Source organism: Tiliqua scincoides, chromosome 3 (genome assembly GCF_035046505.1).
Source record: "Tiliqua scincoides isolate rTilSci1 chromosome 3, rTilSci1.hap2, whole genome shotgun sequence".
In the NCBI taxonomy this organism is placed as follows: domain Eukaryota; kingdom Metazoa; phylum Chordata; class Lepidosauria; order Squamata; family Scincidae; genus Tiliqua; species Tiliqua scincoides.
Window position 1 is genome coordinate 171,270,720 of NC_089823.1, and position 17,632 is coordinate 171,288,351.

General features: G+C 47.0%; 1 protein-coding gene across 1 annotated transcript in view; it reads left to right on the forward strand.

Annotated features, from left to right (window-relative positions):
* Positions 1-14,011: 14,011 nt before the first annotated feature.
* Positions 14,012-17,632, forward strand: part of ADAM12 (ADAM metallopeptidase domain 12) — a 277,330-nt gene continuing 273,709 nt past the window's right edge. The window contains exon 1 of the mRNA XM_066621438.1: positions 14,012-14,153. Coding sequence (XP_066477535.1) covers positions 14,012-14,153 — 142 coding nt within the window. The remainder of the gene's footprint in view (positions 14,154-17,632) is intronic.

The window sequence follows — 17,632 nt, forward strand, 5'->3', positions numbered from 1 at the left end:
TTAAATCAAACTGGAAACCCTGCACTTTTCATTTGAAGAAAACATGCCAGAAGCCAGGTAAGGGGCTTTCCAGGTTTTTCAGCAGTGGTAAACCTGGGATCGCATTGGGCAATGTTCTGGGTCATGTCATCCTTGCTAATTAGACTGTGATTTGCAGCGGCTGTATGGACTCCAGCTATTTGTTTTTGTCACCAGGATGTATACAGCAATGTTAATCTAATACGGTACTTTTAAACCAGGAAGTAGCATTAATAACAGTAGTACTTGGTCCCACCACAACGGCAGCCACAAGGCAGTGGCCCGATCTTGCCAGAAAGTGGAGGTGACTAGGGAAGTGACTCACCATTCGGCAAGATGTGGTTGCGCCATTGTCAAATAGGTACAGTTTGGGAAAGGAGAGGACAAAGTGAAACTCCAGCTGCAGGATAAAACTGTCCATTCTTCTGCACTGCTGTCTCTGGTGGCACTGAGGTGTTCATAAAAGCAGCATCCACCAAAGGTGGTACTTGCCCCCCAAAAGCTGATTCTCTGTGATTTGTGATCTTAGTGATTCTCTGTATTTGATCTTTATTCATACCCTTTTTCTACTGAAATTCCTTATGTGTTGGTATAATGTGAAAAGCTCAGTGCTCCTAGTACACAAACATTCCCTTGAGGATATATTATAGGAAGTGGGAAAGCCATTATTTCATTTATATGTGAAGTCACTTCAGCAGCACAAATTCAGTAATTCACAAGAACCAGTTAAATGCATGCAAGGACTAAACTGCACCTCATGCTAATTACAAACTAGACAAAAGAGACAAATTAATGACACTTTTGCTTCTTGATCTGTTGCATAGATACCTTGAGTGGGTCTCTAATTGAGTAAGACATGCACACCTGTCTCAAGTCATGGCATATTCTTGTGCCTAGATGATCATAAACACACATTTTTGTTTATGATTTAAGATACGTTAATGTTCTGTCAGATAAACCTTTCTCTTGGTGTAAAAGGCTGGACTTTATTGGACTTATCTACCATTCTCACAGTTAAATGCATGTACTGTGATATGCTCTCCTCTTCCCTGAGCAGTGAGAAGAGCACAGGCAGAACTACAGGGGGTTCTTTGCTTTGACATAAGAACGTAAGAACAGCCCAACTGGATCAGGCCATAAGCCCATCTAGTCCAGCTTCCTGTATCTCACAGCGGCCCACCAAATGCCCCAGGGAGCACACCTGATAACAAGAGACCTCATTCTGGTGCCCTCCCTTGCATCTGGCATTCTGACATAGCCCATTTCTAAAATCAGGAGGTTGCACATACGCATCATGGGTTGTAACCCGTAATGGATTTTTCCTCCAGAAACTTGTCCAATCCCCTTTTAAAGGCATCCAGGCCAGATGCCGTCACCACTTCCTGCAGCAAGGAGTTCCACAGACCGACCACATGCTGAGTAAAGGAATATTTTCATTTGTCTGTCCTAACCCTCCCAACACTCAATTTTAGTGGATGTCCCCTGGTTCTGGTGTTATGTGAGAGTGTAAAGAGCATCTCTCTATCCACTTTATCCTTCCCATGCATAATTTTGTATGTCTCAATCATGCCCCCCCTCAGGCGCCTCTTTTCTAGGCTGAAGAGGCCCACACACCGTAGCCTTTCCTTATAAGGAAGGTGCCCCAGCCCAGCAATCATCTTAGTTGCCCTCTTTTGCACCTTTTCCATTTCCACTATATCCTTTTTGAGATGCAGTGACCAGAACTGGACACAATACTCCAGGTGTGGCCTTACCATAGATTTGTACAACGGCATCATAATATTAGCCATTTTGTTCTCAATACCTTTTCTAATTATCCCAAGCATTGATGAGATAGCACTGGAGACTTAAAATAGCCTCATAATTTTTGTTTCATTTGCAAATATTCAAACAGAGAGTACAGCAGAGAAGCTCTAGAACAAGCAGCAGAACTGCTGTTGCCCAGGTATCCCCCCACAAACATGTGTGACACAAAAGACTTGGTTGAAATAGGGCCATGATTTATTCCATTACAGCGATTGGTGCAATGCAACGGGTCCTGACTATACTCCACCCCCCTTTACTGTGGGCACCTAACTAGGAGGAGACAGTTCCTATCTGAGCCCTCCTTTGGGCGAACCACCTTGACTCAGAACCTGAGCTCCCCCAAGGCTCCCCCAAGTTCTTCATCACCAACACCTGGAAACGGGCTCCAACCAGCTGAATTGTTCTGCCCACCCTGAGCCAGGGAACCATGAAGGTGAGCATCCCAATTCCATTCCGGGGTCAAGCCAGGCTGCCACTGATCCGGAGAGCCTCAGGGCTCAGCACTGGCCTTAACCCGGCCTGTTGCTTGCCTGAAGGTAGACACCTGTTCCCTATTTCTCCTCCCGTTCCCGCACTACCCTGCCACCACATGGGGGGGCTAGCCTAGTGCTTAGCATCGCCACACCCCATCTAAGAGTCCTTGCAGGACCCGTTGCAAGTCTGACAGAAAGATATGGTTCCCGACCTCTGAGAGATGCACGCCATCTCCACCTGTATAGTAAAGGTGCTCACTATATCTGGGTGGTGAAGCACCAGGCCGCCAGCTGCTGACACTTCCCTCCCCAGGTGTGCATTCACTTTCCTTCTGGCTCTATCAACTCCAGCCGGGCTTGACTCAGGACCAGTGCAACTTCTGAGGAAGCCTCTCCTGCGCTGGATCCCATGTGCAGTGTGTTTGATATGTAAGATGGAGATGGGGGTTTGGACAGGCTCTGCCCAAGGAAAGAATCAGGTGCAGTCCAGGCACACTTTCCTGGGAGTAAGCCCCGTGGAGCACAGGGGGACTTGCTTTTGAGCAGACATGCTTGGAGTGTGCACTCAGTCCCTGGCCTGGTGAGCGGAGGGGGCAGGCTGCTGCCTTCCAGCTTGGAGCCAGGTCTCCCTGCTGGCCTCACTGGGGTCTCCAGCTCACTGGCTGTGCTCACAGCTCTTGCTGCTACTTCCCGGGAGGGCGACCACTGCTGCAGCTCCCTGCGCTTGGCTGGCAGGCAAACCCGGGGCTCCAGGAGCCAACGACCTCAGGATCCCTGATCCCTGCGGCATGCACACGGGGAGCCGCCTGACCCCTGCCATGGGAGGCGGGCACCAGCTCAGCACCTCCGCCATCACCCACTTTCATGGGAGTAAGCTCCAGGGACTGTAATGGGGCTTACATCTGAGGAGCCAGGCTAAGGCTTGAGCTCTAGGGCTGCAGCCCCAACCACACTTTCCTGGGAGTAAGCCCCATGACCTATAATGGGACTTGCTTCCAGGTAGGTACTCAGAGGCTTGGACCATAGGGCTGCAGTCCTTGCCCCACTTTCCAGGGAGTAAGCCCCTTGGCATGCAGAGGCTTGGATCATAGGGCTGCAGTCCCTGCCCTACTTTCCAGGGAGTAAGCCTCTAGGACCTTCAGGGGGCTTGCTTATGAGTAGGCATGCAGAGGCTTGGACCATAGGGCTGCAGTCCTTGCCCCACTTTCCAGGGAGTAAGCCCCCTGGACTATAATGGGGCTTGCTTATGAGGAGGCATGGACAGGCTTGGATCATAGGGCTGCTGTCCTTGCCCCACTTTCCAGGGGATAAGTCCCACAGACTATAATGGGTCTTGCTTCAGAATAGACATAGCTGGACTTAAGGCTACAGTCTTGTCCACACTTTCCTGGGAGTGTGCCCCATTGATTCTAATGGGACTTACTGCTGAGTATACAGGCATGAGATGGGGCTGTGAGCACCTGTGAGTTGCCCTGTGCAAATCTTTCTGGGAGTGGGTCCTACTGAGTGCAAAGGAACTTGCTTTTCAGTGGACCTGCATGGGGACGGTGTTGTCCAATAAAGAGACCCAACTGGTGGGGGGGCCCCTCAGACTGGCACACTTAGTTTAGGTGGGATTCGTTAGCATGAAGGGTAAGAAGTCAGGAGAGATAGACAGTCACGCTGCCAGGTGATCATCTCCTCCACCTGCTCTTTCATTTTCTCAGCTGATTAAGGGCACAGGAGTAGGGATTAAGGGTGCCTGTGGCCTGTTTTGAGACCCTGGGGAAGGACAGAGAGTTTGAACATTTGGGATGATTACATGGGCAATTCTGTGCAAGCCAGCACAGATCCAGTGGCTCCTAAATGGGCACCTCAGGGTACAAGGAACTGGGGCTTCCCATATTGCCCTGGCCTATAGGAGGGCATTTACCCCCAGCCCAATTCAGTTCACCTCCCCCCCCCCCGTGGCATAAAAAGGAGCACCTTACTGGCTGGTGCTGGCGGCTGTGACTCCAGCCTCCCCCCTCCCCCCACACAAGGGCAACTTATACGGTACTCCGGACAAGGGGGGGTCTGATAGTCGTGATGGTAGAGAAACTCAAAATTTATTATGGGGATGTTGCCCCCCCTTGTATGTGGGGGAGGGAGCTTGCAAGTATTGGACAATTGTGCCCTCTAGGGTCATCCCGTTTTGAATAGGGGAACATAATATACCCTGCCTGTCAGGACTATGGGCTCGACTTGCTTGGCTTGTGATCAGCATTTTAGACTTAGGACTTTACGCTACCTAATACAGCCTGTCGTACACTTGGGTCTCACTCCCAGGGTTTTGGGTGCTCAGAGTTGTTGGTTCTGAACCCTAGAGCCCTCAAAGATCCCCGTTCGGTAGTACTGCCACCACCCTGTAAGAGCCAGTGCCTCAGTCCAGGGAAACCAAGACCCTTTAGGCTTAACTGTATCCCTTGTAGGCACTGAGCACTTTCTTTACTTAAAGTCTCAGTCCTCAAGTTACTACTCCACAATGAGGATTTTTGGCAGCTTGCTGAATGGCTAGGCAGGATTCTGAACCTTTGTCCCCAACAGACAATGAACCAACATGGTAAAAGGATTTTCTACTTTATTAAATACATAGGGTTACAAAAGGTTACAAAAGGCAGCAAATGCTAGAGGCATAAAACTTCTAGGAAACATAACAGCATAAAACAACAAAGTTAACTGGCTAACTCTATTATTTCCTCACCTGGGTCAGCTTCTTTTGTAGATCCTCAGGCCAGTTACCTATGGCCACATGATCCTGGCAGGGCAGGATGTGCACCCACCACCTCTCTCACCAAGAGACAAGGAACAAAGACCCTTTCCTCTGGAAGTGGGGCTGGAAACTCGCCCTCTCCTCTTCCCTCCTCCTGGAGATCTGCAGCTGCATTCCATCCTTGATGGGCGTCTTTCTGGCTGCCTAGGTGCTACATAATCACCTTCCATTGATTTGTAAATCCTAGCAGCTAGGAAATGCAAGCCTCTTCTGTGTTACTGTTTTAGCTTGGTTCAGGCCTTGCAATGCTACTAGGCCTGAACTGTACATATTCATGACACAGCCCCGCGGGGGGGGGGGGGGGCTGGAGGATCCCACAGTGGGACTCCAGATATGGCTGGTCATGCTGCCCAAAGGGGCTTGGGGGAGCTGGAGAGATAGCAGTCACCTGATAGCTAGGGATAAGGCTTAGTAGTCCCAGGTACTGGGGATGTGCCATGGGTGCAAATGTATTTTGTCACTCGTAAGCACCAAGTTGCGACCAGCATTGTGACTCTACAAGCATCTGGGGAGAGCTTCACTTCTCTATGCATTTCGAAATGAGCATGCAGACACTTTTGCCTGGCATGTCTCTTGACTAAATAATAACAGAGCTGAGGTGCTTCCCCTTTTTAGGAAGAGCATCCTGGCAGCTGGCTCAGGAGGCACGCCTGGACTCCGAGCACAGTCCTCTGAGACCTTGGCTCAACATTGACCAGTATGCCACCTGGGCATGGGTGGCATAACCTTGCAGATCCAGCTGCCTGATTAAGACACGCAGGTTCAGCAGATTTTGCAGGTCAGCTCCCTTCCCAAGGAAGGTCCCCCCTTTCTCTCATGCCTTCACTACTGGTGCTAGAGAAAGAGACCTTTCAGTTAGGCCCAGGAACACTTGCATAGCTGTCATTTCTGTTTAAGTCAGGAGCATTAAGACGGTTGCATTACACTAGAGACTTGCAAAATATAAAAATGCTGGCGGGTTTTAGCAGAGCCATTAGCTTCCCAGCAAGCAACAGCATGGACTCCGTAGCCCTCCAGGCTGTTTTCAAACAAGTTAAATTCACAGTTCAAAACTCATAGCTCTCCGATGCTCTTTCTCTCTCACTCTGTGTGTTTCTACATGGTAAAACCACACCAAAAACAGCTGCCTTTCCCTCACTGCATTCTCCCCACACTCCAACCCACAAGTTAAAGGGTATCCCCAAAGGCAAGGAAGAGAGCTCTCCAGCTACAAAGGAATATTAATGTTCTTTCATAAGGTCCATGAGCACAGCTGCCTAGTGATAGGCTCACTCACAATAATCATTAGAGCAGAGAATTACAGAGTTGAAAAGTTCCAAAAAAGAGCTTGTAGCCTAACCTCTGGCACTGTGACAGGATGTTGCATTTCTTAAGCATCCCTGACAGGTGGTTGTCCAAATTTTATTTGAAACCTACCCCAGGAGCAACACAAAGGTTACATGAGCTTTTCCATGTTTAACTTGTACAGCCAATCCCAAACTGCAATCCAAGTCATGATTGTCCTCCTATTTGTTCTTCTGAAATTTATATCCACCCTAAATTACCTGAACTTCCTTTTAATTGTGTTGCATGTGCATAATATCACTTAGCCACTTGGCTCCACATAGTGTGGCAAATAATACCACCTTATGCCATTTGTCACAGACTTGATAGAAAATGCCTCTGCCAGGGAAAAAAGGTGTCACTGTTGCAGCAATTTTCCTTCAGAGTGCAACAGTTCACCTCCTGCTGTCACTTTGCCTCACCATTTTTTGAATTTTGCACCTCTTGCTCTCCTGTAAGTGAAGGTCTCAGGCAGGCTCATCTTAAAAGACAAAAATGTGGGCAAAGTGACAGATACAATGCCAGCTGGACCAGGCAGGAGAACACAGAGTGGGCACAGCACAGAGCAGTTGGGGGAGTCCAGGAGACAAGTAAGTGGGAACCAGGACAACCAGCCTTCTCTCCACTCACAAAAACTCCACTGTGCAAAACCAACAGCTGACAAATGTCTTCTCATGCTCCACACAAACCTGAAAATTCCCAAATTGATTTGTGAGATACTTCTGGATAGGTGAGGGGAAATCTTGTTTGGATCACTTTAGAAGGATATATGTGATCAATGGAAGGTCAACAAACAAGCTCCAATTTTGCAATCCTTAAAGCACCTCTAGAAGGAGCTTCCATAAGCTCCTCAGGTAGCTGACTTCATTATAGTACTGATATACTGTACTTAGAATCATCTTGCTCCCTGTTCCTATAAACTCACTGGCTCCTACCCCATTTTCAATGGATAATGTGAACAATTACCCTACAATCTCTTTCTGACATCCTTTAAAGCTATATATTTCATATGCACCTTTTCTGGATTCTAAACATGGACCCAGTTCCTTTGGTCTTTCTTACAGTCTGAACTTATACATGTTTATTCAGACATAAACCCCACTAAATTCAATTAGATGCTCTCCCAAGAAAATGTGCAGTTATGCAACCCCATGCTATAGAAGTTGGAGTGAGTCATAGAGTGAGTCTCACTGAGTTCAGTGACACCCATTACCATCCTTGTGGCTTTCCTCTGAATCTTTTCCAGTTTCACAATATCCTCTTGAAGTGCAGTGTTCATTAGGTATTCCAGATGACTGAGGTCTGACAACTCCATTACTTTCTGAGCTTTGGAAACAATGCTTCTGTTAGTATGACCTAAAGAGGGCCTTGATCTTCTGTGTCACACCACAAATTGTTGGCACATGTTTTAGCTTATTATAAATTTTTTTCCTCTGTGCAGCTGCCTAGCCAGTTATCTCTCATCAGAGGGCCAAACTACATTAATAAATTATTTCCATTTATATCCTGTCTTTCACTCCAGCTGGTCCCAAGGCAGCTACATAATTAAACATTAAAGTAACACAATAAATATATTATAAACAAGCAAACATGTTTAAAATATCTATAGGACAGAGACCAAGGAAAAAATTATTTCTGCTGCAGCAGACATCAGCCATTAACCTCAGAGCCCAATGTTTGACAAAATAGGTCTTCAATACTTTTGAAAGTATCTCCAAGGGAGGGAGAGATGGGGCCTCCTGTGTCAGGGAGTTTCATATCTGAGGGCCCAACACAGACAAAATCCTGCTCCACATTCACACCAACTGGACCTCTTTCAGTGACTACACACTGAGCAAGCTTACTCTGGGAGAACTCAATAGGTGGGTAGTTTCATGTGGCAGAAGATGGTTCTCAATACCTTGAGGATCCTAATGAAAAAAGGCTTTAAGAACCAATACCTTGAACTGGACCCAGAAACCATGGGAAGCCTGTGTATCTGCTGAAAAATAGAATACACCCCCCTCAAATATGGCTCCCATCAGCAATCTGATCTCAGCTTATGCCTAATAAAGGTTGACTTGACTCTGATCTCAGCTTTCTACACCAATTGCAGTTTCCAGATACTTTTAAAGAGCAATCCTACATACAGCATGTTGCAATAGCATAACCAAGATGTCACCAAGGCATGGAGCAGATGGAGATGTGCTAAATTTCTCCTGGCCAGAATTGCCATATGCTCCTCTAGGAACAGGACTGAATTCAGGATCACTACAAAACTATGCACTTGCTTTTTCAGAGGCAGTGCTACCTCATCAAGAACAGGTTGAACTCCCAATTCAGGATCAGCTCTCCTGCTATCATCATTTCCCTCCTGTATGGATTAATTGTCAATTTGTTAGTCCGTATCTGACCCTTCACTGTCCCCAACCCCTGCTTTAGGACAGTAACTTTGTAAGATCAAATGATATAGTATGATACAGCTGAGCACCATCTGTGCATTGATGACACTTTGGTCCAAGTCTCTGGATGGTGTCATGTTGTAAAACAGCATTGAGGACAAGCAGGAACCCTGCAGAACCCCAAAAGTTCATGCACGGAGCAGTAGTCTCCCAGCACCACCAGATACAACTGGAACCATCATAATATCATGACTACCAGTCACAACCCTGAGAGATGCTCCAGAAAGATACTATGGTCCACAGCACTGAATGCTGCAGTGAGGTCCAGAAGAACCAACAGGGACACACTCTCCCTATCTGATGCCTGGTATCGGTAATCCACCAGGAGACTAAGAGTCCAATCCTGGGCTTGACATGCTGGCTTTTGGTTGGCGGTAAATCGCAATGGGCTACTTTCCTTATCTGGGAGAAGGGGACTTTTGTCCCCTTCTCCCGAGGTGCCATCTGCGGCTGCTTTGGACATGCTGGATGCGACAGCAGCTGTTTTTGGTACCGCCGCAGCCACGTGCCATGGGAGCACAGGATTGGGCTGTAAGGCAAGTTAATTCCTAAATCTGGATCAGAAACCAGATTGAAATGGTTTAGATCAGGGGTGCCCAAACCCCGGCCCGGGGGCCACTTGCGGCCCTTGAGGCCTCTCAATGCGGCCCTCAGGGAGTCCCCAGTCTCCAATGAGCCTCTGGCCCTCTGAAGATTTGTTGAAGCCCGCACTGGCCCAATGCAACTTCTCTCAGCGTGAGGGCGACTGTTTGACCTCTCGTGTGAGCTGTGGGATGAGAGCTCCCTCCACTGCTTGCTCTTTCACATCTGTGATGCAGCAGCGGCAGCAAAGGAAAGGCCAGCCTTGCTTTGTGCAAGGCCTTTTATAGGCATTGAGCTATTGCAAGACCCTCATTCATTCATATAAGTTCATCTTTAATATATTCATGTAAACTTATGTAAATTTATTCAAATTTTAAATGTAAATTAATTCTTTTTTCCCCCGGCCCCTGACACAGTGTCAGAGAGCTGATGTGGCCCTCCTGCCAAAAACTTTGGACACCCCTGGTTTAGATCATCCATCTAACACTGTCCGGAGATGCATTATCATGACATGCTCAATCATCTTGCCCCAAAAGGGAGATTAGAAACAAGCTGGTAATTATCAAGAAGGGGGGTCCAGGGACAGCATCTTGAGGAGTGAATTTACCATATGTTAATTGCATCATTGGCCCTGGCATGAATGTTTCCATTTGAGAGTGTGCATGCATGCACATGTATGTGATCAAGATTCGGGTTTAACTGTGGTTACTGTGGAAACTGTGGAACTTTTCCCCTTGTAACAATCCAATCCAGATTACCCCCCTGCAGGTGGCAGCTACTGTCCAGGAAATAAGCTCCCATTGGTGCTCATTTTCAGCTGCTCAGGAAAAAAAGCTAATTACAACATGAACTGGGAAGTGAGGACTTGACTATCACTTGTGGAATGCATTATTAAAGCTACAGCAAGCTAAGGAAGAATCAGCATAGCTTCTGTCCCAATCAACCAAATAATCTGCTTCTAGATAATCTTTTCCACACTTAGCACTATTATGTGGATGAAACTCAAAAGCATAAGGTAAAAGCTTATGAGGATAATACCTGCCCTTACAAAGTTGTGATGAGAATTAGAGCATGTGAAGCTTAGCAGACTGAACACTTGAAGTATGCTAGCTGAATACGTTCTATTATATCAAAATATGACATTATATGTGTAAAATGCATTGAATTAGTAAAGTATTTACCTTAATCTTGACTTTTATAATGAAGTATTAATATCAGCACATTTTCCTAAATGCTGAATTCATAAGACATTACTATAAAACAATAAAAAGATGTAACAGACCTATCTGTCAGCACATGAATAGATATCCCGTCTTTATTCTATCATGCAACTCAATGTAGTATATTTGGGGTTTCCAGAAGTCAGTCCATCCAGGTACTGAGCAGAACTAGACTTCCTTAGCTCTAGTAAGGTGGCTGTGTATCCACAGCAAGATTGGCAAGGCAACAGTAGCATTTGCCTTGTTCAAACAGTGTCTCTGGAAGAATGCCAGTATCTCCATCAAGACCAAAATTCACCTCTTCTAAACAGACCTTGCCAATTCTCCTATATGGATCGGAAACATGGATTCTGCTCCTATCAGACATGAACAAGCTTGAGGTCTTTCTTCATGATTGCCACAATTAATGAGACAATTTGGACCAGGTGCAATCATCAACCATCAGTTTAAAAAAATCCATAAATGCATCCTGCAATGGTTTGGTCACGTCTGCAGAATGATCATCAGCCAACTGGTAACAGAAGCTCCTCTGGCTAGAGCGACCTCCTTCTGGAGGGTTCAATGGGTAGCTTCAAAGAAAATGTGGCTCAAACAGATTGAGGAAGATATAAGGAACCAACGATTGACCATTGGCAAGGTGAGAAATATCACCAAGCGTGGAAGTGTGTCATGAATGACAGGCAACTACAGCAGCATATTGGTTGAGAGGACAACCTGCCCCAAGTGCCAGTTAAGAACTGAAGATGAAGAATGAGTGACCTCATCCCATTCCCTTTGGTTTGTGAGATGTCTCTCTTCTAAGCACCAGACATTTGTAACATTTGAGGTTCCTGCTGACCACTTTCAATGAAAGTCAATTTCTGAAATAACTGATTGGTAATTAGCTTCCTTATGCTACCTAATTAGGTTGCTATGCCTAACTTTCTTCAGCTTTGCAAATCCCTACTAAAATAATAATAGACTGCAGAAAAGCCTGGCTGGCATATGTCCCAAAGGTTGATTAAAAATCCACTGTAACATTGCAATTTGTTGAAGGAAACAGGAGGTGGTGACCACCATCCAGTATTCTAGGAAATGGAGTGTGTTTATGATCAGAAAGAAGAGAGAGAATACAAGGAGTGCATGTTAATGTTGAATCAGTATGTGAAATTTAATATTCTGAAGGTCCCAAGGCTAGTTTTCAAAAGCTAAAATGGATGATTTTGCACACCATATCCAGACCAAAGCAGAATCTGAACAATTATTAGTTCATTTGAGTTGTTAGGGCTGAGTTGGACACAGTGCACATATGGGGGGAGGGGAAGTAAGAACATGCCACTTAGCCCTGCACCCATCCCCCTTATTGAAATTTGACTGCAGTGACAGACAGCATTGAGGTGAGACTAAGCTCTTGCTCCCCATATGTATGGACTGGAATTGAATTTCTGGAGGAAAAGTCCATCACAGGTTACAAGCTACGATGGGTATGTTCAACCTCCTGGTTTTAGAAGAAGGGTACTTCAGAGTGCCAGCTGCAAGGGAGTAGCAACAGGACACAGATATCTTGTTGTCTTGTGTGCTCCCTGATGCATGCGGTGGGCCCCTGTGAGATACAAGAAGCTAAACTACATAGGCCTTTGACCTGGGATCCTGCAGGGCTCTGATGTTCTTAAGCTCTTCTCCCTCCTGGATCACCACACCCAGCAAACCCTAGCAAGTGAAATGAATTATCCATTCAGTCATGTCTGACCCTTGGTGATTCCATGAGCCAGCTCTCTCCCTGATTTCCAATTTTGTACAGCTTCTTTCAGTTGCTTTATATTTTGGTCAGTGTCTGCTTCGATTGCATCCAGGCAACACTTCTTTGGTGGCCTTGTTGTCTTTTGCCACTGACCATTCTGAGCATAATATCTTTCTCCAATGATGTTGACTACATGACATGGCTGAAGTAAATAAGTCTGAGTTTTATTATTTTGCCTTCCAGTGACATGTGAACAGGATGTTGAATACTGTTTCTCAAACCGAACTTGGACTGCAGTCTGAACCTTACTTCAATGGAACTTACATCTGAGTAGGCATGCATGGGATTGCATGGTAACTGCCAAGAAAGACAGCTGAGTATTGGCTGCTGAAATCACTGCCTTACCCAATAACCTCTTTTATATTTATTTCCAATGGAGGTAATTCTGTTGCCTATATGTGCATGGGGTGTGTATATGTCTATGGACACCCCTGCCTTCTGGAGCCATTCCAAATGTATCAATAAATTGATTTCAATCACCCATACAAAGGCTACAACATGTGGCTCATCAGATCCAGTTGCAGGAACTCATCTACCCAATTCTGGAACACTGATCTCTTTTTCCCCCCAGTCTGTCATAAAGAAAGCAGATCGCAAACATCATCCATTTACATATGTTCTAGTGATGGGTGACCGGGTGTCAGACACAAAGTAATATCTTTTCATTTTTCTGACAGCTGTGACAGAAAGAGATTTTAAACAGAACCATCCAGAGGGAGGCAAAACTGAAGAAACATTTTATCCCTTACATTTTAAAATGACATAAAATACAATCCACTCGGGCACTGGAATTAAGCAGAGTAATTAGAATACCAACAAAGAATCCCTCCATTTTCCAGAAGGAGCAGCCAACAGTTGTCTATCACTTTTGAACCAAAATCATTTGAGTCGCACACAGACACACACAACACAAAACTATTCCAGACAAGAGAAGCAGAGACGTTTTGAGACAAAACAAGCTCATTCATCACCCCTGGAGGGGAAGCGAGATTTTACAGCCAGCCTTCAAATTAATCCCAAATGAGGGAGTCTCCTTCCAAAGGCATTGGAAAAATTGGCAGGTCACCTCTTTTTTTTTTTTCTTTTTTTTTTTTGCAACATTGCTGTTGCCTGCACATTCCAGAGGACACTAGGACCCAGTGTGGCAGGGCGAAGACAATCATTTGTTCCATTGTCATGAGAACTGTAAGTGTTGGCAAGGGGCAGTTTTTCACAGGCGGGCCTTCTCTGCACTCACCCATTTTGTTTTTTTAGTGCCTCCTCTCAGCCAACCAGGACAAATCTGGGCAGTGATTGCAACGGTCCACAGATGTGATCTTGCCAAGAAAGAAAGAAAAAAAAACACACACACAAAACAACAAACCCTACAATTAAAAAAAAAATGAAAGCAAAGCCCAGATCATCATCAGCATCAGTCGATGCAGCAGCAGCAGGAGGGGTTTGGAGTCAACTGCATGCAGGAAATCTCTCACATCCTGAGTTGCAGCTCTCCCTCTGTGTATGTAACTGTATCTTAATGGGGCTGCTCCCCTCCAGCCCCGGCTGATGAAAGTTTTGGTCTCTCAGTCGGAGCTAAGATGTCCAGGCGGCTCCACGCAGCAGAACGGCCGCGCTGCCCCCTCTCGCCTCCTCCTCTTCCTCCCCCCGCCGCCGACCTGCTCTTTCTGCTGCTGCTCAGCCTGACCGGCCTCTTAATTGCACCGGCATGCGGCACTCCAGGTAAGTTGGCCACGGCTTTTCCAGCTGGCAAGGCGGCCAGCCGACCAAGTGGGGGCAGGCTGCAAGCCGCTGAACTCAGTGGGACTTACTTCTGAGTAGACACGCACAGGACTGGGCTGCCTCTCTCCCCGAGGGTGCGCTCTTGCTGGGTCAGGGGAGCGCCCGCTTTTTCTGCACTGGCCCCAGGCTGCGCTTGCCCTCAGTGGGGCAGACTGGAGCGCCCAGCCAGCCAGCCGCCCCCCTTGTGTGTGACTTGTGGAAGGGAGCAAGTCCAGGCGGCTTCCGCGCGGTACGCCTCCCTTGCGCTGGAGAGAGTGGCCAGGCAGGGTCTCCCCGCGCCCTGCCCCCACCGGCTCCGTCCTGCAAGCGGGCAGGCGCTTCTGCATGTCCCCCTCGCCCTCCCTCTGCCAGCAACCGAGGGCCCCCCTCGCGAGGGGCTTCGCTTTCCCCTCCTGCGTCCTGAGTGGGACGTGGAGCAGGTGACGCCTGTGCTGCCCTGGCAGAGCCTCCCCTCCCGTGGAGTTTCTGCCGGTCCTTAAGGGAGGGGGAAGCCTGCCGTGGAGAGGTGGGGGAGCTCCAGCTGCTGCCGAAAGCATGACTTGGAAAAAGGCTTGAGGAGAAGCCCCGCCTCAGGATACAGCTCAGCTGGTTACTCTGACCTGTATCAGTTCCAATACCAGGAGGTGCTACAACTTGCACCCCCCCCCCAGGGCCTATGGGAGGAATTTTATCAGGGGGTACAAAGTTTCTTCTGGGTCCCTTCCCAAAGGGGGAGGGGCGCAATGGGGGCAGCAGAATGGGGTGGGCAAAATAGGGCAGGGGAGGCTGCTGACAGCCACAATAGCCTTTGAAGCCCAGGTCTACCCAGGCTTCTTGATGCAGAGCCCAGGTCTACCTGACATGTGGCAGGGGCAGCTAGATAAAGTAATATGGGAAACCAAACACACTCCTAAGTCTCTCTAAAAACTTTGAAATATAGAAAATCCATTGCAGAAAATTAGCATCATCGTCTTTAGGCTCACACTAGGATGGACCAAAATGAACTTCTGTGGCAGCTATAACCCCACAGCTGGGTCCCTGAGCTTCTATACACTCCTTCATGGTCATGGGATCCACAAGCCAAAGAGCTACTGTAGCAGGCCAGGTTCCTCCCAGATTAACACTGTGTTAAGGAGGGTCATGGTTGCTTCACTGGGCCTGGTGTGTATGGCTTGCAGCAACAGTTAACACAGCATGCACATGGTTGTGCCCCAGCATCATGTGCTGGCAGTGAGTTCAGGTGAGATAGGAAAATGTCAGATCCCAGGAACTTTCTGGGCCCCCTCCTTTAGCTCCTGGGACCCCTTTCTGACCCTGTGCCCCGGGTACAAATTATCCCCTTTACCTCCCTCTCCTAGGCCCTGCACCCCTCCTCCACATTTTGCCTGCGTGGTGCTCCCTCACCAGTGTGACCACAAGTCTTCTTTTTCCAGGACATGTCCTCTATTTTAGCCTCATGTCCTGGAAAAGAATTTTAATGATCTCCTTTTCCCTAGGAGCGGTCCCTGCAGGCAGCACGTAATTAATAAATTATATGTAATATAGTTTAATTTTAATAAATAATATAGTGTTTAAATTAACCACACGGTATCAATAGATGAGTGTTTTTAGCTTTTGTTTTGTCATGTCCTACATTTTTCTTTGATGCCCTACATTTTGGGGTGCCTTGTCCTTCTTTGCAGTTATGACATCTGGTCACCCTGTCCCTCATCAGATATAATGCTGAGCAGTGGTACCACTAGGATTTGTATCACCTGGTGCAGAAGGCTAGCACATCACCCCCGTGATGGACCTTGTCCCATGCAGTGGGTGGGAAAACTGCCTGGGTGGGGATGTAGTGATGTTCTTTTGCTGCACTCTGCTGATTTTTTTGGCTATATCTTTTAATAGGACACAGATATTTCAGCACAGTCTTCTTCATTGCATTCATTGCATCCTGCTGTAAATTGTGCATCAAATGATATATAACATGGAATTATTCCTACAAAACATGATTTTGGTCACTAGTGCATGTCGTCCCCTCTGTGTGCATCACCTGGTACAGCCCTCATCCCCCTTGCAATGCCACTGATACTGAATGCCCATCTGAATGGTTGACTCCCAATTTGGTTCCTGGACACCCTTAAGGAACAACATATTTCTGTAAAGGCTGTAAACACAGGCTGGTTTCCTCTCCGTGTGACTCTGAAGTTAGTTAATGGAAACAAATGGGCTTGAACGGACACTTGTGCCCCTAGTGAGAAAGAAGCGTGAAAAATATGGGAAAGTACGGACTACAGACAAGAAGGTCTGCAGAGCTTTCCTCTTGGAATGTCATAAGAAAGTACTGTAAGTCCTGCTAGATCAGGCTAAAGGCCCTCCTATTCCAACTTTCTGTATCTCACAGTGGCCCACCAGATACCTCAGGGAGCACTCAAGACAACAGAAGACCCGCATCCTGGTGCCCTCCCATTGTTGCTGCCAATCACCCTCCCCCCATGTTTGCTCCACCCCATTTTGTCTGTCAGGAAATCCTGAAGCAGAGTGCTGGGGCAGCAGAATGCAGAAGTGGCAGGGCTGAGCGAACATGGAGGGGGGGGGAGGAAATAGTATCAACAATGGAAGCCTCCCCCTTGGAATGGTAAGCTCCATTCATGCTTAGGAAGGATTAGCAAGGGCACTAGATCTGTCCCATGGGCCAGAGCCTGCTCTATATGCATAATCATTGCTATGTTAGGTCTCTCTGACGCATCTTGCAGTCATTCAGATTTAAGGGCATACATATGTAGTGGCCTTCCCACTACATGCATACAGTGGCCTGTATGAAAGCTGGTGTAGTGCACCAGTTTGAACCATGAACTTCTCCAGTTTAAATCTTGCCTCTGCCATGAGCGCATTTGGTGAACAGCCATATTACTCCCTCTCAGCCCCAGCTGCAATAGAGGGACAATAATACAGGCTGTTGTAAGGATTACGTAAAGATAATGCACCGTCAAGCGTTTTGCATTCTTGGAAAGTGCTATTGAAATGCTTATTAGGACTCTTGCCAAAGACCCATTTATTTTTGAAATTGTCATAAGTAAAGCAAAGCCATGGATTCTTGAGAATTTCCATATCAAGTACATCTCCATTTCATTATGTTACCAGAGCTGTAATTAGGGCAGAGCCTGAAGAGCACCTGCCCTGGGCCAAATGGGTGGGCATGGCAGCCTCTTAGGCTCCCCAGAAAAGGGAGCATCCACAGGAGCATGGAGGGGTGTGAAGCCGCTGAATTGAGTGCCCCTCCTCCAGGAAAAACCTAGAAGTGACATCATGTGACACGTGTCCCATAATGTTGTGATGTCACAGTGTGTTATACTTCTGTATGTTACTACACAGAAATAAAATCTAATTGTGGAGTTACTCAAAGCTGTATAGTGTGCATGTAACAGCATGGGGTAGTATCATTTTTATCAGTGACA